General features: G+C 44.9%; 1 protein-coding gene across 8 annotated transcripts in view; it reads right to left on the reverse strand.

Annotated features, from left to right (window-relative positions):
- The window catches only part of RNF144A (ring finger protein 144A), a 367,937-nt gene that overhangs the window by 333,317 nt on the left and 11,395 nt on the right, over positions 1-23,225 (reverse strand). For 3 of the 8 annotated variants that reach the window (XM_045447821.1, XM_045447819.1, XM_045447823.1), the window contains exon 2: positions 7,288-7,483. The exons of 3 other annotated variants lie outside the window; for them this stretch is intronic. Coding sequence is in view for 1 of the 5 variants with exons in the window: in XM_045447818.1 (XP_045303774.1) it covers positions 3,056-3,062 (7 nt within the window). In the remaining 4 variants the exon portion in view is untranslated. Of the gene's footprint in view, positions 1-3,055; positions 3,271-5,316; positions 5,649-7,287; positions 7,484-23,225 lie in introns of those variants that run through there. 2 more of the 8 variants (XM_045447825.1, XM_045447818.1) reach the window with 2 other exon arrangements.

Below are 23,225 nucleotides of genomic sequence, written 5' to 3' on the forward strand. Positions count from 1 at the left end.
AAAGCGACAGCAATATCATTCTTAATTAAATTAGAATATTCCTTATAAAAATCAGGAACAGGGAAAGGACATCTTCCATTACTTCAACACAACACTGTATTAAAAGCCCAAACTCGGGCACCTGGGTGGCTCAGTCGGTTGAGCGTCTGACTTCAGCTCAGGTCATGATCTCGCAGTTTGTGGGTTCGAGCCCCGTGTCGGATTCTGTGCTGACAGCTCAGAGCCTGGAGTCTGCTTTGGATTCTGTGAGTGTCTCTCTCTCTCTCTCTCTCTCTCTCTCTCTCTCTGCCCCCTCCCCTGCTCATGCTCTCGCTCTCGCTCTCCCTCTCAAAATAAATAAGCACATAAATAAACATTAAAAAATAAAAAACTCAAAATCAGAGATAAGATCCTCGATGGATTCAGAAAACCCATTGTTGGCTCACTATCAATCGATTTAAATAGAACATGGAGGGTTTAGCAGAGCTGGTGGCCAGGTCTCTGAATGGAAATCCGAGTAACATCTACACCCTCCCCTCACCTCCATGTCCACGGCCAGAGACCCAGCTCTAGGCTACAGAAGATTCAACTCCAATGCCAGCTCTTAACATCCATGATTCTGTGATCCTTGGTATAGAGCACATCCTTCTGTCCCGTCTTATAGCAGAGCAAGAATCTTCCTCAGACCACGCACTTTTGATTTATTCTCTATTTTACTGGAAACTTTTTGATTCCTTTAAAAAAAAAAAAAGTATTGTGAAATGCTTTCTCCAGGCTAGCACCCCCTTCAAAGATTATGAAATACGATTTTTCCCCATCTTGAAGCAATTTATACACAAAACATCCTGTTTCTTCTTAATCCTCACATTCACTCTCTTACGCATACAGTGGAGAAATCACAGAATGCTCTTTCTTCCGATTTTTCAAAACCTCATATTGCATTTGATTTTCTTGCTGGGACAGGGTGATAAGGTTACGTTCTTTGGTGTTCACTCCAGCTTTACGCCAACGCTGAACTCAAAATGGACAAGGAGGATCCAGAACAAAATCACACAGCACTGCGTGGTCACCTTGCATGGCCTCGCTTCCAGGGACAGATGCCCAAAGCCCACTGGTACCCCTCCTGTCGTTCACCAACCCTGTCCATTCACGGTCTTAACAGTGACGGTCCTAACCTGTGCAAATAATTCATCAGATTTCAATACACGTGGCCCCTCTCATGGCTGGGCGCAGTGACCAACGGGACTCGGGAGATCTTCGGACACCCACAAAGCACCAGTTCAAGATCGATTTTGCATATAGGACATATCCGAGAACAGATGGTATGTCTAAAAATGGAACTCGCTTTTTTGTACTTCTTCCACACGTATGCCAAAAATCACATAATCATAAAATAAAAACTGGCGTTAGTGATCCACCAACAATTTAATCGGTGGATTTCCTCAAAAAAACAAAAAACCAAAAAACAAAAAAACACCTGCTCTGCACAAGAATGAACTATCGAGACATCTATCATTCAAGGTCCAATTTCCGGGAAGTACGTCAAAACAGTACGCTAAAGCTACAGAAATATCTTAATTGTACTCATTACTTTCTCTTAGAGGCACCTCGTTTAAACCAACACATTCAGGAAGAATTGAAAAAATATAAATTTTATGGGGTGCCTGGGTGGCTCAGTCGGTTGAGCGTCCAACTTCGGCTCAGGTCACGATCTCAGGCCATGAGTTCGAGCCCGGCATCGGGCTCTGTGCTGACAACTCAGAGCCTGGAGCTTACTTCAGATTCTGTGTCTCCCTCTCTCTCTACTCCTCCCCCACTCATTCTCTCTCTCTGTCTCCAAAATAAATAAACATTAAAAAAAATTTTTTTAAAAAGAAAAAATATACATTTTAATGTACCTTTCATACAAAATATGTTAGTGCACTGTTTTATTATAACAGGGCTTCATTGTATGTTTGTCCATATTATTTGTGTATTTAGTATGTTCCAATAACTGAAGAGACAAAGACCATTTTCACTGCCAAACCAATCAGCCCATCAGACTTCCTCCCTATCAGAAAACGTTTCACCTTATTATTCAATTCAAGTAAATGTGTCGATAGACAGACACTTTATACAACACTAGAAATAAATTATGGGACACACTCATAAAATCAATTATTAAAATCAGTACAGTCAGAATGAAAATGAGATTAAGGCAACTGAATTATGTTATCCCTTTTATAATAAATTATAATGACCCGATACTAATGGTTTCCTCATTGATATTTAATCAAGCTGTGTTAAATGTAGCTGAGATCGTTAAGTCATTTATGCAACTCTAAGGACAGCAGAAAGCATGATGTTTCTTTGGTAACTGTGTATGCAGGAGTCTGTGAGCTCTGTTGTTAGGCTTTTAGGAATGACCAAAAAAAGTACTGTATTTTTATTTTTTTTTTAATTTTTTTTTTTCAACGTTTATTTATTTTTGGGACAGAGAGAGACAGAGCATGAACGGGGGAGGGGCAGAGAGGGAGACACAGAATCGGAAACAGGCTCCAGGCTCTGAGCCATCAGCCCAGAGCCTGACGCGGGGCTCGAACTCACGGACCGCGAGATCGTGACCTGGCTGAAGTCGGACGCTTAACCGACTGCGCCACCCAGGCGCCCCAAAAAGTACTGTATTTTTAAAACCAGGGGTGGGGGTGGGGGAAGTCCCTTAATTTTGTTAGGTCACATGATCAAATGTTTCTTTTTGACTCTTGGCTGCTTCCAATCTTGCCTTCATATTGGAAGCACAACAGCCCCCAGTGAATCTGTCCAAAGCATTTTTTTTTTTTTAAATCCCATCACTACCAGGGCGCCTGGGTGGCTCGGTCAGTGAAGTGTCTGACTCTTGATTTCAGCTCAGGTCATGATCTCCATGATCTCACAGTTCATAAGATCAAGTCCCTGGTCGGGCTCTGCACGGACAGCATGGAATCTGCTTGGCATTCTCTCTCTCTCTCTTTCTCTCTCTCTCTCTCTGCCCCTCCCCCACTCTCAAAAATAAATAAATAAACTTTAAAATAAATACATAAATAAATCTTACCACTACCTTTCATTTTTATGGTTCTCCAATATCCACAAGATAGATTCTACCTCCAAATATTCAGGGCCCAGCACACGTGGCTCCCGGCACCTCTTCCTCTCATCTCTGCTCCTGTCCTCTCCCGTGGCAGGACAGCTCATGGAGTCTCAGTGGCCAGGGGACCTTCCTGTCCTCGGCAACCCCTCCTCTTCGCCTGGGCTTTGCTCTGTCCTGAGCTCAGGACACTGTTGACATTAGTCACAGAAAAACACACAAGCAGAATCTCCCCCCTTCCTCCCCTCCCGGCCCCCCGCACCTGGCCCTGCTCGGAAGGGATGCTCACAGGATGTCTGCCGATGACCCGTCCAGAGAAACCTGCTGTCCCAGGGCCACGTTCTCTCTCTTCCGACCTCTAGAGCCCACTGCCACCAGAACCGGCACGGGCAAGTTCACGGTGCTTACAGAGGATGAGCCCAAGGCCCTGCAGAGGCCCACACGGCAACGAGCACACAGGAAAAGTGACCCAAAGCTCTCAAACAAACAAAAAAAGGAACAAAAAATAAATACAAAGCAACTGCCACTACGATGAATGTGGAAAATGTGGTTGTGATGATTTATTCTAACAGAGCCTTCAGCCACAGCATCTCAGAACGGCATCTTTAACTGTTTCCCTTTCTAAAAATATCACTCGCCTAACCACCTCAGCCACTCTGAAACCCAAGCGAAGCAAAGCAGGGTATTGATATTTTCGATTCTAGTTAGCGTTTTAAACGACCTTTGCCTTAAAGCTTCACTAGCCAAGAGCAGAGGTGACTGAGCGGAGCCTCACAGCTGCAGCCAGCGCTCGGCCAAGGCCGAGTGGGAGTTTTTCTCAGCCCGAGACATCTTTTCTCGCCAATGACATTCTCCACTTAAGAAAAAAAACCAAACACCAAAACAGAATTAGCTTTCAGATTTAGCGTCTGCAGTCACAGAAGTGTGAACTGGGGGTGGTTTATGGTCCATGAAGACAGTTTCTCTTTATAAATCCTAAACATTTTAAAAGATCTTTTGCTCGTGCTGGAATGTCATTTTCTGGTATTTTGGCCTCTTGCACACGAAATCTTTTGTGACTATGAAGCCAGTTCACAGCTCCTGGAATTTGCTGGAACGTCCTGGGAGGTGGGTGTGGGCAGGGAAAAAGGCCCCCCGCCTCCAGGCCTTACAGTGCATTTTCTCGGGGGAGCCCTCCTGTCTCCCTTACACCTGACACTCTCCAGACCTCTGGGCCAGGAAAGATGTAAGAACCCCAGAATGTTAAAGTTGAGGTTAAAAAAAAGAAAAGGCCAGCAAGCGCACAGCCTCCAAGGCATGTGAAGGAGACCAACGATGGCAAATCTCAACGACGGCAAAGCTCAACGTTCACGTTTCCTCCTTGCCGCGGTTACCAGGGCCCCAGACCCCCCTCCGGCCCAGCAGAGCCCTGTGCTCCTGGCAACACATTCCCAAGACCGCCCTGGGGTGGTGTGGGCAGCACTGGTTTGTGGTAGGGGGTCCAGCAGGATGCCTCAGGCAGGCTCTCTGGTCAGACAGTGAGAGGCCAGGGCGGGTAACCAGGAGCCTGGCCAGAACGAGGGACTTTAGGTACCTGCAGGGGCCCCATGGTCCCCAGTGCCCTGCCCAGGGCCCACCCCAGCACTCTCTCAAGCGGTCTCTCAACCACTCCCACCAGCTCCCGAAGGGGACAGTGCTGGCCCTCCTCTAGGCCTCCCCTGCCCAGCGTCTGGCCCCGGCCCCCTCCCTCCCCCTCCCGCACACACTGTCCCAACTCAGGCCACCCCTCTCACTTTGCCCCCTCGGCTGGGCCAAACCAGAATTCAGCTCCTGGCCCCCGGGGCGCCTTCAACGCCCCAGCCAGCTGGCTAAAGAAACACACAAGCACACTGATGGGGGAGGGGGAGGGTCTCGAGTCAGGTGCGCGCTTCCTCCTGCTACCACGTGACCACTCTTTCTAGGCGGCTTTTCACTCCTCGCTGGGTCTCCCCAAACTCGCAATCCCCCCTCCGCCCGGGGCACTCTCTCGGCTGGCCACCGGGGTTTCCCATTTCACGAACACGATAGAAGCAACCAGAAGAAAACCGCAGGGCCTCCTCCCCGAGGGCCACCTCCCGGGCACCCGCACGTGTGTCCTCAGCCCCTCCCCCGCTCCCCCCACCCCCCACCCCGAACTTGTCCTCGGCCCCTCCCCCACCCCTAACTCTCTGCACTCCTCCTCCAGCAAGCGCTGTATTACAAGGGGCGCCTCCCACCTGCTCAAGAAATGAGGTCAGCAAGGTCCTTCCAACATTCCCAGCTTTTCAGTCTCTACTGAACCGCCGCCCAGGGCACAAGAGCCAACGCTTCCAACTGAAAGTTGACTCTCTTGGCCTTATTTACCCCGCCGGACACCACCCCCTATTCCGCTCCCTCTGCAGCCGAGCGGCCCAGAGCAGCTGTCAACATCCGTCTCCCGGTCCTCCCCTCGGGCCTTCTCTCCGCAACCACTCCAATGGCGCTTTTGGGCCCACAGCCACCAGACCTCCGTGTTGCTCCCAGAGCCACCAGTGAGCGAGCAGCACGGAGCCGACCGCAGAGACTTCTCAGCCCTCCCCTCACCTGCGCCATCAGCTCAGAACCCCCCGCTTCTGAGATGATTCCATGTGGCTTCCAGGATGCCACGCTCTTGGTCTCCCCCTGGTCTCTGGTTGTCCCCCCTTGGTCTCCTTTGCCGTCTCTTCCTCTCCGCTTGCTTCTCCGGCAGCTGGAACGTCCCAGGGCCCAGGCCTCAAAACTCTCCTCTCGCTGGGATCTCATCCGATCTTACTCCCCTAAATACCAACCAACCACAGGTCCAAGACTCCCACTACACCCCAGCCGGATCACCGGCCTCCACCATCGGATCTGTACGGACCTGTCCACTCAGCATCTGTCTTACAACCTCTCCACACGCTCAGAACCGAACTTCTACTCTTTTCGTGACCCAACTTCCTCTACCTGCGGACGTCCCTGTTTCCATGGGTGACAGCTCCGTCTAGTGACCGGCTAAAACCCTCAACACACTTCCAGACTTGCCCCTTCCTCTCACACCCCACACCCCTTCCGCCAGGACATCTTAAGGACCCTGTCTTCAAACCGTATCCAGAATGTGACCACTTTTCGCTCCTTCCACTGCTATCATAGAGCAAAGCCACCATTATCTCTTGTCTGAACGACTCTAATGGATTTCTCTATTGGCCTCTCAATGGTCACCTGGTTTACCCACACCTTCCACCCCTACCTCCCATATGGACACAGAGGCCAGAATGAACCTATGAAAACGCAATGCAGATCCTGTCCGTCCCCTGCTTCACACCCTGCACTGATTGCCCATCATAAAACCTAGAATTCCCCAACAGTCTGCGATGCTAGACACGATCAGCTTCCTGTTCAACCTCCCGACCACCCCCCAAACTCACTTGTGACTGCTGGTTTTCCTCCAGCCACCCTGCCTCCTTGGTGACTCTCCAGCACGCCAGTGGGTCTCTGCACCCACTTGTTCTTCTAACTGCAATGCTCTTGTCCCAGACACCAAGTGGTTAGTTAGCACAACTCCTTAAATCCGCGTTCAGATGTCAACTTTCTGATGAGCCCCTCCTGACCAACCCCCTTTCAAACGGCAACCTCCTCCACCCTCCAAAACTTGGTCTACTTTTTCTTCTCTCCACAACATTCGCGCCTTGTAATGAAACATACAATTTCCTTCTTCACACTGGCGGCTGTCTGTGGTCTGTCTGTTCCCGTCCCCACCCCCATCCTCCACTCGCACCCCCACTCAACTAGGAGCTCCCTGAAAGCAGGGGCTTGTGTCTGTTGAGTTCACTGTGTGTCCTGAGTGAGAACAGCACCAGGCACAACCCTTGGTTCTCGATGAGTGAATCAATCGGTGAGACCTTCGATACATCTTCTGAACCGGTTTCCTCGTCTACGAAGTGAGACGAGCAATATGGACCCCACGGGTTCTTACAAGCAGTAAATGAGGGCCCATGTGTAAATCTTCATAAAGTACTAATTACTATAATAGCTTAACATAATAGGTTGAGAACCATCCTCAAAATTAACAATTGTACTAGGCAATTGTTTCCATGGTGCAGCTTAAGAGGTATGGAGAAATCCACCCAGGCAGGGCTATAGTCTTTCTGGTGGCTGAGGTTCCACTAAGAAGACATAAATGAAGGTTTTCATTTTTCCAAATTCAAAATTACCTCCGAGAAGTCCTGGGGTAGGAAAGGAACGTCTTCTGGCCAAATCCTGGTGTCCTGCTACGCTCACGTGCACTCAGCTGGCCCCTCCCTTCGTGACCGGCCACCCTCACGGAAACGTGGGAGAAGGTCTCGGGCCCTGGGGTCCCTCCACACGTGGGGACCTGGAGCGGTCCACACTCGGCAGGGTGCTCGGCACCTGGGAAACGTGGGGACAGCACAGGAGCTCAGAGAGCAGGCTGCAAGGAGGAGGCAGAAAGGACACGACGCTGACTTCCAGCCTCCCCAGCACCAGCCTCTCAAATCCCCAAGCCCGGAGAGAAGGCTATTGATATGATTACTAGAAACTGTATCAGATCCAACATTTGGTAAGTATCCTGGTTCACTGGAGAGGTCTGTGGTATAAATAATTCCACCAAGGAGTTAACAGATAAATCCACCAACACAAGTAACTCTCAGATAACGAATCGTCCCCGATTCTCTCTTCTGTCCCCTCCTTTTCCGTTCACAGCCATTGGACTTCTCCTAATCGGATTCCTATAGGCAAAGGTTCAGGTCCACTGAAAAGCTTACAAATAAGACAAGACTATGTTGACTGTAATCCCTAAGGCAACCGCTAAGAAAATGATTTTAAAATATGTAAAAAAATAAACAACTGAATTAAAACGGTATTCAAGAAACCATTCAGCATAAAAGAAAGCACACTAGAGGAATAAAAGAATACAAAGGATGTAAGACCCATAGGAAATAAAGAGCAAAATGGTAGGCCTAAATTCTACCTTACTGGTAATTATGTAAGATGGTCTAAACACTCCAGTCAAAAGCCTGAAACTGGTGGAATGGAGCATCGAAAAGGATAAAATAGTTACAAATAAATGTATCGAAAGATATGTAAGGCTTGTGCAGTGAAAACTACCAAAACATCATTGTAAGACTTCAAATACCCCAATAAATGGAAAGACATCAGTGCACATAGGCTAGAAAACAGTAAAGACAGCAGTCCTCCCCAAACTGATCTTCAGATTCAAATGTAATCCCTATTCAAATCCGTTTCCCATTTTCTTTTCATTTTTTTTTTCAAAATCGACAGGCTGATCCTAAAATTCCTATACAAATCCAAGAGACTCAAAAATAGCCAAAAGAACCTTGAAAAAGCAAAGCAAAGTTGGAGGAGTTGCCCTTCCCGATGTCAAAAAAAAGCTACAGTAATCGAGATAGTGTGGTGTTGGCATAAGAACATAGAGATCACTGGATTAAAACTGCCGGTTCAGAAATAAACCCATACATTCATGGGTAATTGACTGTTGACAAGAATTCCATGACGTTTTAAAGGGCAAATGACAGTCTTTTCAACAAATGGTGCTGACGTGCAAAAAATGAATCTCGACACAGACCTTATAACTTTCATAAAAAATTAACTCACAATGGGTCAGACCTCAACATAAGAGCTAAAATTACAAAACTCTTAGAAAAAGATCATAGAGGAGTAAATCCTTGTGACCTTGATTAGGTACCAGTTTCTTAAATATATCACCAAAAGTGCAAACGATAAAATAAACAATAAATTTTAAAATTTCATGTGTCAAAAAACACCATCAATAAAGTAAAAAAAAAAAAACAAAGGGGAGAAAATACACACAAAACATATGTCTGACAGGGACCTAGTATCTAGATTATACAAAGAACTCATACAACTTAACAGTAAAAAGACAAATAACCCAAATCAAAAATGGGCAAAAAGTTTGAAAAGACATTTCTCCAAAACAGCCGTTCAATGTCCAATAAGCACAAAAAAAAGTCCAACATTCAATTAATACATATTTTGTATGTTGTATGTATTATACACTGTATTGTTACACAACGTGAGGTACAGAAGAGAAAATGTTGTTAAGAAAATCATAAGGAAGAGAAAACACATTGACTGTCCTGGACTGTATTTAGCAAAAGAAATCTACATATTAGTGGACCCGGGCAGTTGCAACCCATGTGATCCAAGGGTCAACTGTACTTTAAAATGATGAATTTTAACCTCAATGAAACTATCATTTAAAAAGAGGCGCACCTGGGTGGCTCAGTTGGTTAAGTGTCTGACTCTTGGTTTTGGCTCAGGTCATGGTCTCAAGGTTCTTGAATTCAAGCCCCGCATCGGGCTCTGTGCTGGCAGCGTGGAGCCTGCTGGGATTCTGTCTCCTCTCCCTGCCCCTTGCCCCCACCTCTCAAAATAAATAAACTTTAAAAAGGAAGGAAGGAAGGAAGGAAGGAAGGAAGGAAGGAAGGAAGGAAAGAAAGAAAGAAAGAAAGAAAGAAAGAAAGAAAGAAAGAAAGAAAGAAAGAAAGAAAGAAAGAAGAAAAAAAAAAAAAAACCTCAGGAGCACCTGGCTGGCTCAGTTGGTGGAGCATGTGACTCTTGATCTCAGGGTCATGAGTTCGAGCCCCATATTGGGTGTAGAGATTACTTATATAAACAAACTTTAAAAAACTGGAAAAAGTCTAAAAAGAGTAAGGCAAGATAACTCCTGAATTTCCCAAACTCTCTTTCCTCAAGTACAGTGTCTGCTCAGGAACTCAACACCAGCATCTGAACTTGGCTTATTTTTAGGCATCTCCGGTCAGGGAGCAAAGCACAAAATCAATTCCGTTTTTCTAGTCACTTCAAAGAGGGGCACAGAGAGCAGGCAACGTTTAAATCCGAGTAGACAGGAGATACATCCCGATGGATAAACCCACAGCTATTCCTTCCTCGCTGCTCTCTCCCATGACAAGCTTTCCCAAATGCATTCTCTTGCGATGTTCATGTCAGAGCGCCTGAGTCCAAAGCCTTCCATGTTAAGGCTCAGAGTTCGACCTGCCCCCAGCATCACCTGGCCCTTGCACAGAGCAAGCCTCTTGACCCGCAGAAAGCTACACCTCCTTGGTCCCGAGGCATCAAGATACGGACTCCAGAAAACGTGATCCCATTGTTTGCAAGTCTACTGTCCACATTTACTTGGCAATACATTCAGACGCTTCCAACAACGCACAATACAAGACAGTCTTCTACTACCTGCTTCTGCACTTTTCCCAGGTTAGAAGAGCCAGGAAGTAGAATTATAATCTCCGGCAGGAAAGGAAAAGCTCTCCGCTCAGCTGGTGCGCTGGCAAAGGAGATTTTTCTAGCTGCCTTTTACAAAGATTTATAAAGGGAGGCTGCATGCAGAGCTCTCAACCCGGGGATAGGGGGTGTGCTGTGAGCCCACGTGGCTTGTGGGCTGTTTGCAGGTTGCAAACCGCCCCCCTGACCCCACCTTTCCAGAGCCCCACTGCCAGGGAGCTGCTGGCCCCTGCACTGCCCCGGCACGACACAGGCATGAATGAAAGAGCTGTAGCGTCTCCTGCGGTGGCTTTCCTGTCCGTGTTGAGTAGGACTTGTGGCAGCCTCCAGCCGGGGTTCGATCACCCGGGTATCCAGCTCTCAGCAGTGCTCTGCCTACGAAGCTGCACGGAGAGTGAGTGGCCAGTCCCTATCCTGACATTTCCCCACAAGCCCTGCTATTGTTAGCGCACTGTTCTGCAGGGTACCAGGAACGCACATACTGCAGTGTAGCCGAAACACCAATGGTAGCTACTCAGGGATCCACCTTTCCTGCCCTCCTACGATCTGCTGAGATCCCGTGTAGGAGTGATACAAAAATGGATGGAATGTGGGGTGCCTGGCCGGCTCGCTCGGAGGACTGTGCGACTCTTGATCTCAGGGTCATGAATTGGAGCCCCACCCTAGGTGTAGAGATTACGAAAAAGAAAAACAAAACGTAAAAATTAAAATGGATGGGATACGACTTTGCTCTGAAGGAGTTCAGATGTTGTAGGAATCTTTACGTCCATCCGTTACCCTTTGAATGCTTAAAAAAAGTTAACTGTGTTAGTGGTTGCCATTTGAAGTGTTCGTTGCTGGAACCAAATATGCTGTACTAAAGTATGGGATGAGGCTTCTCCTTTTGTAAGAATACGCCCCTGTGGTAATTTCAATTTCATTAATTCTCTCCTTTATGTGAACACGGACGCTACATCGAATTATGAACAAAGGATTCGGTTGTTTGGGATAGCCTGAGAAAGCCAAACTGGCGCAAAACTATGCATTAAAGAGGTTACTCTACTCATTTATTTCTTTCACCAATTGTATGTCCGTCAATACATAAACGGGTCCTGTTAGCACGTATATATCAGATTCTTCTTCATTAAATTAATTCACCAAAGAACAGCTAGAATCACTGAAAAAAACGGGGCTAGGGATAAGCATTCAAAACCTTTAGAAATTTGATATATACGCATATGCATATATACACTTAGGTATTCTACATATACACACATATATACACTCGGATATACATAATGACATTCAGATATTAAATATATATACACTCAGATTTTACGTACGTACACATATATACATACACTCAGATATTACATATATACATACACTCAGGTATTATGTATACACACACACACACACACACACCTATATACATACACTCAGGTATCATAATGACATTCATATATTATATATACATTCACATATTGTACACATATGTACATACACTCAGATATTACATATATACATATACACACTCAGGTATCATACACACACACACACACACACACATACACTCAGGTATCATACATAATGACATTCAGATAGTATATGTACATTCAGATATTATACATGTACACATATGTACATACACTCAGATATTACATATATACATATACACACACAAGTATTATATTCACACACATGCCTACAGTCAGATATTACATGTACATACATATATAGCAGATAAACACCAGGACTGCTGGAGCCTGCCGAGGGAGCACAGTGGTCGGACACAGGGTGGCAGGGGGCCAGGAAGAGCGTTGCGCCCAGCCCCATGCAGCAGCCCAGGTGCAAGCACACAGCAGCAGACAACTGTGTTTTAGCCAAAGCTGGCTTTTGCCAGGTAACCAGGGAAGGAGGAGAAAGGACCACTTTCCAGAAAGAAAAGGAGTGTGGTTGTAGGTAAGGGGGCAGCAAACACCAAGAAGGAAGCAGGGCTGCTGGTCACAGCAGGGATGAAGTATTCAGGTGCACGAGGATAGCTACCATGGGGGACGATGGTGATCCGAGCGGGCGCTAGGCGTCCCGGTGTCAGAACCACCAGGTACCACTCCGGGAACAGGCAGCTGCCGTAAGACAGAAGCCAAGATGACCAGAAAGGAGGGCTAGGGAGAAACAGGAACCTACTTTTCTTTATTTCTTTGTGGACTTTAAACAGGATCCTACTTTTAGAATGATCTTCTGTGTAGACAGATACTGCAAATGCAGGAACAGGAAGGCAGACATGGGACTTGTTGGTATAATCCTCAGTAGGCATGGAGGAGGGCCAGGGGGGTCAGCATAAGGCTCAAACAAGAGGGGATGGGGATGAGAAAGTCTGATGCTCATGTTTCAAGGGAGCAGGGGATATTTAGGGAAGAAGAGGGGCAGTGGTCTAGAAGCAGCAAGGAGAAGAAAGAGGCATCAGCCCCATCCTGATAAATGTGTTCGCTGACCCAGTAGCAGGTGCACATTGGCAAGAACACAGTCACTGCACAAGGGCTGTATTCACAGATGAGAAGACAGGTAAAACCCTAGTCCGTGGCCAGACAGCTGGGCAGGGGCAGCCCTGCCTGCACCCTCTACCACGTGGCATCTTCTATGTGGATACTCTGTGGTCTCCAAACAACTAGAGAAAGACTGGTCTTTCACAACTAGTGTTGGGACATAGGCTGCACATGAGAAAAAAATGGGCTGTGTCTCCTAACAATGCCTTGAGGTAAAACCACAACTTTACCAGCAAACCTCAAAAGTAAAGAAGTCATAAAGATTTAACTATAAAAATTGGGTTTCTATATGGTAAAAAAAAAAAAAAAATACCGTAAGTCAAATAAGAAATAAGTGAAAAACTTGGCATCGTTCCTGTTATATGTAATAAACAATTAACATCCCTAATTGACAAAGGAGAAAAAGGAGAAAAAATAACAATAGAAAACACTGCAATAGAAAAGCTGGAAAAGGATGTGAACAAATAGACAAAGAGAAACAACATGAATAAGTATTTGAAAAGATGCTGGATCTCACTCCTAATTAAAGAAATGGGGTGAAAAGATGCCATCAGAGCAGCAATGATTAAAAATGCAACATTGCTGGATAAAAACTCAATATTGTTGAGTGTGGTGTGAGAGGAACTTCCATTTATTTTTTTAGGAGTATGATAATGGGTGCCATTTGTAAAATAAATTAAAAACAGATCCAAATATACAACATGAGTACCTTTGACCCACACATACCACCGTAAGCATTAATTCTATGGATAGACTGGCAAAAATATTCCCTATGTGTGTAAAAACATATTCTTGGTAGACTTATTTGCAAAAGCAAATACTGGAAATCTACTTAAATACTCATCAGGGGGGACAGGTTGAATAAATTATATTGTGTCATCCATACAAGTAAAGAATGAGCCAGACCTACAGGGGTTGGTATAAAAAGATGTCTATGACATAACAGCAAATAATAGGACACAGTACAATTTTTACAATAATCCAATCTGTGAATATACATTTAAGTAAGACACTCACACATAAAGGTTCTAGAAAAACGTAAAAGAAGAAAAAAAACTTGCTGATAATCACTTTAGACTAAAGGGAATTTTACTCTTCATTTTATTCCTTCTAATTTTTTTTTTAATGTTTATTTATTATTGAGAGAGACAGAGACAGAATGTGAGTGGGTTAGGGGCAGAGAGAGAGAGGGAGACACAGAATCCGAAGCAGGCTCCAGGCTCCGAGCTGTCGGCACAGGGCCCGACGCGGGGCTCCAACTCACGAGCTGTGAGATCATGACCTGAGCCGAAGTCGGACACTCAACTGATTGAGCCACCCAGGCGCCCCTTCATTTTATTTCTAATTGAACTGTTGCGTTTTTTTGTTCTTTGTTGTTGTTGTTTTTTTTTACTTTCTGCCTTTATAACTCTTAAGTTTTTAGAGCTAAAGATTTTTGATGTATTACCCATGAGATAACACACACTGAAGGAAAATAATTAGTTTTCTTTGGCCTCACCAAAGACCATGTTAAGTACAACACGTTGTAAGTCTGAATTAAAATCCCACAGAAAGACCCCACTGCTTTGCATTCTCGGGTCCCTGAAGCAAATTCTTGGTGTGAGGCTTGCTCTGACATCTGTGCGGAGAATAGTCAATAGAAGCTCAGGCTTCTCCTTGCTGTCTCTGTCTCCTCTGTCCCCCTCTTCGTGGTGAATTCACTTTCAGACTTGGTGTTAAGCAGTCATCAGCACAGGCTCGTGCTCACTTACCTCCAACTCCTTCCACACACAGACACAAAAGGAACCCAAAGGCAATCCCTCTGCTTCTCCCCAATCTTTCCATTCCCAAGCTGAGAATTTCTTTTAGCTGCTGCCTAACGTGGAAGTTACTGTTCCCCAAATCAACACAGATCTATGCGTTTCGGCCTGTGCAGCCACAATGAGTGGAGGCTTTCGCATGTGCCATCTGTTTGACTTTATTATGAATAGAGGTCTTGTCCAGCTTCAAGAAAGCGATCTCTGTCTACGGGCATTGTCACTAATGGTCGTGCACGCTGGGGGACAGAGAGCCCCACAGGCATCCCTTTAGAGCTGTCCTGCACTGACTTACTCCACCGTTGTCTCCTCTGGGGGAAAATAAAATACATTCTCCAGTAATGGAGACATTTGTGAAATTAGCTATGGAACAAATTCATTGGCTCATTGACTATCAATTAATTAAATGCGTTGTTTTTTTTTTAATTCTCCTGTTGTGATAGAACGCATTTGGCTAATTCCACCATCATTCCTGATTCTGAGAAATGACTCATAAAAAGGAATTTGATTCTCAGCTTTAAACCTGCTTGCACAAAGGGCTGACTGATTTACCCCACTGGATACTGAATTAGGAACAAAATAAGAAGCTTGTTATAGTACAGGCATTACTGCAGGGAAAGAAAAAAATGGAATGATGACATAAAGCATACACCAACTTTAAAGAACTTAGAAAATAATTCCTTTGACTATGTAGTCTGAAAACAAATAAGGTAGATTTTACGTGCTGATAGGGGGAAAAAAATCTCCAGATTAAGTAGAAAAAAGCAATAGGCCGTATTTCCCGTTTAAAAAGGGAGGTGAGGGGGGCTGGTGTGCAAGTATATGTAAGAAACTGATAGGAGGCCAAAGGCCTAGGGCAGGAGAAGGAAGTGCTTTGCATTGTGAAAGTTCCTGTACTACTGGGTTTTTCAATTTTTAATGTACTATATATTTTTTATTGAAGTGAAATTCACATAACAGAAAATTAACCATACTAAAGTGAACGATTCAGTGCCATTTACCACATTCACAACGCTGTGCAGTCAGCACTTCCATCCGATTTCAAAACATGTCCATCATTCCAAAATAAAACACATTACCCACTAAACAGGTATTCTCCACTCCCCCTCTGCCCAGTTCCTCACAGCCAGCAATCGGCATTGCCTCCATGGTTTTACCTATTCTGGATCTTTCATAAAATTGGGATAACACAGTCAGTGACCATTTATAGCTGGCTTCTCTTGTAGTTCATTTTTTTTTTTTCAATATTTATTTTTGAGAGAGAGAGAAACAGAGTGTGAGTGGGGGCGGGGCAGAGAGAGAAGGAGACACAAAATCCAAAGCAGACTCCGGGCTCCGAGGTGTCAGCACAGAGCCTGATGCGGGGCCGGAAGCCATGAACCGCGAGATCATGACCTGAGCCAAAGTGGGACGCTTAACTGACTGAGCCACCCAGGAGCCACTGTATTTCATTTTAAAAAACTAACATTTAGGGGGAACCTGGGTGGCTCAGTTGGTTAAGCATCCAACTCTTGGTTTCAGCTTCAGGTCAAGATCTCACAGTTTGTGACTTTGAGCTCCACATCGGGCTCTGTGCTGACAGCACGGAGCCTGCTTGGGATTTTCTCTCTCTCCCTCTCTCTCTTCCCCTCCCCCGCTCTCTTGCTCTCCCTCTCAAAATAAATAAATAAACGTTAAAATAAAATAAAGTAAAATAAAATAAAATGTTCTGACATCTTTAAAAAAAAAAAAAAAGAAAAAAAAAACCCTAACATAAATCAAATATTTCCTGGAAATATTTTATCCAAGTCATTCACTGTCACTTTTTTTTTTCAGAAATATTTGAAAAGCCTAATATCTGTAAACCCATTATATCACACCCCAAAGATGACAGAGAAATGAAACGATCCCTGCAAAGATTATCCAGAGAAGCATTTTCTGCTCAGTAGTGCAAAAGTTATCAGTCAACCGGAAACTTTGAACACACAACCTGTGCAGAATATCTTGCAAGGTGTCCTAAGTCGTTTAGAAGAAAGAGAATGCTAGATTCGGAGCTGGAAGGGAATAGAGGGTTCATTACCTCTTACTCAGAGGTCAGAAAGTCGCAGCCCAGACCCACAAAACTGGCTGGCTTCATGCTGCAGTGTGTCCTGTGTCCAGCTATGACCTGTCCTCTACCACGGCCAACGCCTTCAAGGGGCCTGTGAGGGCAGAGACGTGAGCGAGACAGAGGAGCACGTGTGGGTGTAAAACGGGGAGGGTGGGAGTCTGAAGTTTCAAGTCCAACACGTGTAGCACAGGGAGGCCACTGGTCGCATCCTCGCGAGAAAAGGTCGGACAAACCAAGAATCAAGGGGTTCTTGCAACCATCGGAAAACGGGGCAGAGGGCAACCCACCCCCCCAAAATCTGGCGAGAGGCGAGACAAAGAGAGTCACAGCCGAGATCTGCTCGCTGTCAGGGCCACAACTGACAGGAACACCTGCATGGCAATGGTCACGAATTGCTGAAGTCTGATGCACTAGCTCGAGAGTGAAAAGGAGACTCCGAGGAGCCACAGTCTTGAGAGAGCCCCACATATTTGTGGGTTTGACCCCCCCCCCACCCCAACCCGCCAGGAGTCCCACCAGGATCACACGGCAAAGGGCCAAGAACATCCCCAGCCCCAGCTCAGGCCGGGGGGAGAGTAACCAAGCGAAGTATGCGTGGGGTGGTCCACGTGACACAGTCTCCCCACCTGACGAAGGACAGTGACCCGACCCCAGCCCCACCTCCTCCTCAGCTCACCTGAGAAGCGGCAAGACGGCTCAGGAACACTGGAGAGGGCTGGCTACACAGGTCTGCTGGAAGCCTGGGGTTGAATCCTGAGAGTAGAGAACGCTTTCCTGCCCCTCAACTTAGCGCCCGTTCACAGGGTCCCATCTGATCACGATGGGTGACAGCTCAAAGAGCTGCAAGAAAGGGACGCTGCTGAACGAGGAAGAAACCCCCGAAGACCACAGGCCAGATGAAAACAGGCCCCTAGAGGACCTGGGGCATCCGGCACCCACCGCTTCTGCCCTCGAGGAACACAACTCAGCTCCTATCCAGATGAACCTGAAACCTCACACTGAGGTCACTTCTTACGCCAGATCCATCACGCCCAGATATCGACGACAATGAAAAATACACAAAGCAGGCCAAAAGGCAAGGAAAATCCCAATCTGCAAGGGCAGCAAGCATCGAAACCAAGCTCAGACAGGACACAGATACTGGAACCATCCGACAGGGAACTTACAAATAATTGGGATGAATGTGTTAAAGGCACTACGAGAAAAAGCAGACGAGCACACGGGTTATAACCAGCAGGGAGATGGACTTCTAAAGACAGAATCAAAGACAAGGGTAGAATGAAAACCCAGTTAAAGGATGAAGAATGCCTCTGTCAGGCTCACCAGTAGACTGAGCACAGCAGACAGAAAAGGCAGTGAGCCTCAAGACTTTGACAGAAAAGTTTCTAAACTAAAATACAAACAGGAAAAAATAAAAGAACAGCACATACAAGAACCGTAGGATAATTTCAAAATACATAACATACACATAACCAGAATACTGGGAAGAAAAGAGAGGATGGGGGCAAAAAATATTTGAAGCAAGAATGGTTGAGAAACTTCCCAAATCAATGACAGATGCCAAACCCTGGATTCAGGAAGCTCAAATAACAAAGCAGGGTAAAAAAAAAAAAAAAAATGTACACCTACATGTCACAGGCAATGGCAAATATCGAAGACAGAGTGAAAATCTCGAAAAAAAAAAAAAAAAGCCAGAGAAGGGGAAAACAGTGGTACTTTAGAGGAGCAGGAACAAGAATCAGGTCTGAGCTCCCTTCAGACACCATACAAGCAAGAAGAGAACAGAGTGAAATATTTCAAGCATTGAAAGAAGACCTACCAGCAACCTGAAATTCTATTTCCAGCAAAACTAGCCATCAAAAGTGACAAAAAAGAAACACTCTCAGATAAGCAAAAACTGACCAATGTGGGACCAATTGTGTTGCACTCCAAGAAATGTTAAATGTTCTTCGGAGAGAAGGAGAGTTCAAATGTTAGAAACTCAGAGGAACATAAACACAGGAAGAGAGAGAAGGGACAAGCCAAGTTAAAATACTTTATTTTTCTTATTTTAAATTGATCTGAAAGAAAATGGCTTAAACAATAACAACGACGACGTATTGGGTGATTATAGCATATGGATAAGGGAAATGAATGACAGGAAAGTCATCAGGGAAGGGAGACCAGAACAAGGAATACTCTGTATCTTAGATAACATTATTACATATCAAGCTGTAGAGTATTATTTGGAACTGGGCTTAAGTTTACTTGCAAATGTATATTGCAAACTCTAGGGCAACCACAGAAAATGTTAGAAATTAGTATAACTGATATGTTAACAGAAGAGATAACAAGGAATTATATACAATACTCAGAAGCAGAGAAGTCAGTAAAAAGAAGGAGGGGGGAAAAAAGAGCAGGAGTAATGGATAAAAACAATTACGAGGTGCCTGGTTGGCTCAGTCAGTGGAGCATACAACTCTTGATCTTGGGGTTATGGGTTTTAGCCCCACTTTGGGTATAGAGGTTACTTAAAAATAAAATCTTTAAGGGGTGCCTGGGTGGCTCAGTTGGTTAAGCGTCTGACTTCAGCTCAGGTCATGATCTCATTGTTCGTGAGTTCAAGCCCCTCGTAAGGCTCTGTGCTGACAGCTCGGAGCCTGGAGCCTGCTTCCGATTCTGTGTCTCCCTCTCTCTCTGCCCCTCCCCTGCTCGTGCACTGTCTCTCTTTCCAAAATAAATAAAAACATTAAAAAAATTTTAATAAAATAATGTCTTAAAAAATTGCAAACATGGTAGATATCAATCCAACTCTATCAACAATCACTTTAAATGTGAACCGTCTGAATACACTGGATAAAGGTTAAAGGAGAGATTTTCAAAGTGGATAAAAAAAGCAAGAGTCAACTCTATATTGTCTAAAGAAATACCCCGTAAATAAAAAGGCTCGGGTTAAAATGAAAAGGGTAAAGAAGGATATACCATAATCCAAAGAAAGCTGGAGTAGCTGTGTTAATTTCAGACAAAGCCAACTTCAGAACAAAAATCATCAGAGATAAACAGGGACATTACATAAGGATACAGGGGTCTGTTCTCTAAGACATGATAACACTAAACATGTATGTACCAAACAACAGAGCATCAAAATACAGAAGGAAAAACTGACAGACCTTGCAGGGAGAAATACACAAATCCACGATTATAGCTGGAGACTTCACCCCTCCTTTCAGTAACTGACAGATCCAGAAGGTAGAAAATCAGTCAACACAGAGCTAACCCAAGCAGCACTAACAGTCAACTTGATTTATTTGACACATAGAATATTCCATCCAACAGCAATAGAATGCACATTCCTCTAGCTCATAGGGAACATTCTAGGCCATAAAAGCTACCTTAGTAAATAAAAATCAAAGCCAAAATCATATAAGCTTTGCTTTCACATCACAATGGTATTAAACTAGAAGTCAATGACAGAAAATTGGAACATCCCCAAATATATGGAGATTAAATAGACTTTTAAATAACATTTGGGGCAGGGGCACCTGGGTGGCTCAGTTGGTTAAGCGTCCGACTTTGGCTCAGGTCATGATCTCACAGCTCTTGAGTTTGAGCCCCACGTCAGGCTCTGTGCTGACAGCTCAGAGCCTGGAGCCTGCTTCAGATTCTGTGTCTCCCTCTCTCTCTGCCCCTCCCCAGCTCATGTTCACTCGCTCTCTCTCTTTCAAAAATAAATAAACTTTAAAAAAACTTAAAAAAAATAATATTTGGGGCAAAGAAGAAGCCTCAAAAGAAATTACTAAACATGTTGAGCTGAATGAAAAAAAAAAAACTTATCAAAGTATGTATAATGTAGCAAAAGCAGTATTTACAGGGAAATTTGTAGTATTTTTTTTGCTTTGTTTATTTACTTATTTTGAAAGTGTACAAGAGAGCATGAGCAAGTGGGGGAGAGGCAGAGAGAGAGAGAAAGAGAGAGAGAGGAAGAGAGAGAATCCCAAGCAGACTCCATGCTGTCAGCCCAGAGCCCAACACTGGGCTTCAACCCATGAGCTGTGAAATCATGACCTGAGCTGAAATCAAGAGTCAGATGCTTAACCAACTGAGCCACCCAGGCACCCCAGGAAATTTGTAGTATTAACTGCATATATTAGAAAATCAGAACAATCTAAAGTCAATACTCCAACCTTTCTTTAGGAAACGAGAGTTAGAAAAGCAATTTAAGGGGCACCTGGGTAGTTGAGTTGTTAAGCGACTTTAGCATCTCATGGTTCACGGGTTTGAGCCCCACATCGGGCTCTCTGCGGAGAGTTCAGAGCCTGGAGCCTGCTTTGAATTCTGTCTCCCTCTCTCTCTTTCTGTCCCTCCCCCAATCATGCTCTTTCTCTCTCAAAAATAAAATAAACATTAAAGACAATCAGAACGATCTAAAGTGATTACTCCAAACTTCCTCTTTAGGAAAAAAGAGTTAGAAAAGCAATTTAAGGGGCGCGAGGGTGGCTCAGTCAGCTAAGCGTCCGACTCTTGATTTCAGGTCATGATATCACGGTTCATGAGTTCAAGCCCACATGGGGCTCTGTGCTGCTGGTGCAGAGCTTGCTTGGGATTCTCTCTCTCCCCCTCTCTCTCTGCCCCTTCCCCGCTGGCTCGCACGCGCTCTCTCTCTGTCTCTCTTTTTCTCTCAAAATAAATAAACTTAAAAAAAAAAGGGAAAGCAATTTAAGCTCAAACAAGCATAAGAAAAGACATAAATTTTGGTGCAGAAACCAACGAAATCATAAACAGGAAATCACGATCTGTTTCCCTGAAAGATGAATAAAATTGATAAACATCTAGTCAGGCTAAAATCGTGAAGGGTATGATGGGTACAGAAGATGTCAGGGGTGTATGCCTTCCATAAGAAGTTGTGGCGAACTCAGCCCACGGCCAGGTACACGTCCTGCGTCCACCAGCAATGCCCCATTTGCTGGCATCGTCACTGAAAATTTGAAGGAAAACCACCACCAAAAGAGAAAAACAGGGAAAGGAAGAAATACGGCATCATTTCATTTAGCCTGCCCTAGTTTTAGTTGAAAAGCTAGAGAAAATAATAGCAGCCTTGATGGGCCTAATGGTTTCCGTTTTCGCAGACCAGAAGTGCAGTATTTTATTCAACCAGAAAGCGTTTTCCAGATGAATCTGGGGACAGCAGACAGCGTTCCTGGAGTGTCCGCAGCCCTCCCCACTTCCTCACATCTCGCACCTGCCAAACCCAAGGGGTCATCTGTGAATCTGCTTTTTGGACACGCCTTAAATGGTTTCTCTAAGTTTTCTTAATCACGGTTGATTTCATCCTTGCAGGAGCCCGGAAAAGGCAGTCATCCAAGTACTCTTCTCACTTTTTAGATGAATAAGATGGGAAGTTTCCAGACAGGTTCAAGGTCTTTGCCGAGGACCCCGTGGGCACTGACTGGAACAGGATCCAAAGCCCCGGAGCCCCTGCCTGGCGGTCGTGCTACGTTCCCCGCGGGGGAAATGTGTGCGTTCCAATGGCTTCTTTCCCATTGATCGATAACAGGGTGCCTTCTCCTTGTTAATTACCCATTCCTCGTCAAGCCCACGGCAGCGAAATGTCCACGTCCGGCCGGAGACAGTTGACTTATTTGTTGAAATATCTATCTGCTGCTTCTGAACCAACAAAATGTAGGCAGGTGTGTTGGTGGGCAAGATTTACAATTAAAAAAATGTTAAAAACAAAATCACGTATTTCACCATAAGACAGAACCACAATAAAGAGTCAAAAGTAGAAGAAAACGCCACGGTCCTGATGAGTTATGATCCCTTTCCTCAGCATATTTTCCAAGGTTGAACACATGTTGTACATGGCAGTTCAGTCTCCTGATGGCTTTCGCTTCATGATATATTACGAACATTTTCCCATGTCCACAATCTCCAAAAATCTTATCTCATCAGAGCAGGATATTTACATAACCATACTTAGATGTTTTCCATTTGGGGCTGTTGCTTAAAAAGACAAACAAGAGAAACATTTGGGCCTAAAGATTTCTTTTTGTCCACATTTACTATGGCTTCCTTGAGCTACGCTGCCCAGAGTGCAACTGTCTGAAGTATTTGCGGTCCCGAATAAAAATCATGCATTTAAAAAAAAAAAAAAAAAGAAAATCATGCATTTATCCTTAAGCAGTCCCCTCCCCCACCCCAGCCGTATTTAGGCCTAGAAATGCCTGCCTTCTGCTGAGGCAGCATAATTTATTCTTAACCACTTCCTGCTCTGCCTCAGAGCCCACTTCGTATTAGCAAATGTGCCTTTAACCTATTCCTCTTAGAAATTCTTTTACATAAGAAGTTCATCTTTACCAAGAAAAATCTTTCTGACCATTCAAGTTATTTATTATCACATAATGGTAGTTACGCTGTAACCACACTGACTTCTAGGGAAACAGTATGGTGTAGATAACGTAGAC

This window comes from Leopardus geoffroyi, chromosome A3 (assembly GCF_018350155.1).
Source record: "Leopardus geoffroyi isolate Oge1 chromosome A3, O.geoffroyi_Oge1_pat1.0, whole genome shotgun sequence".
NCBI lineage: Eukaryota > Metazoa > Chordata > Mammalia > Carnivora > Felidae > Leopardus > Leopardus geoffroyi.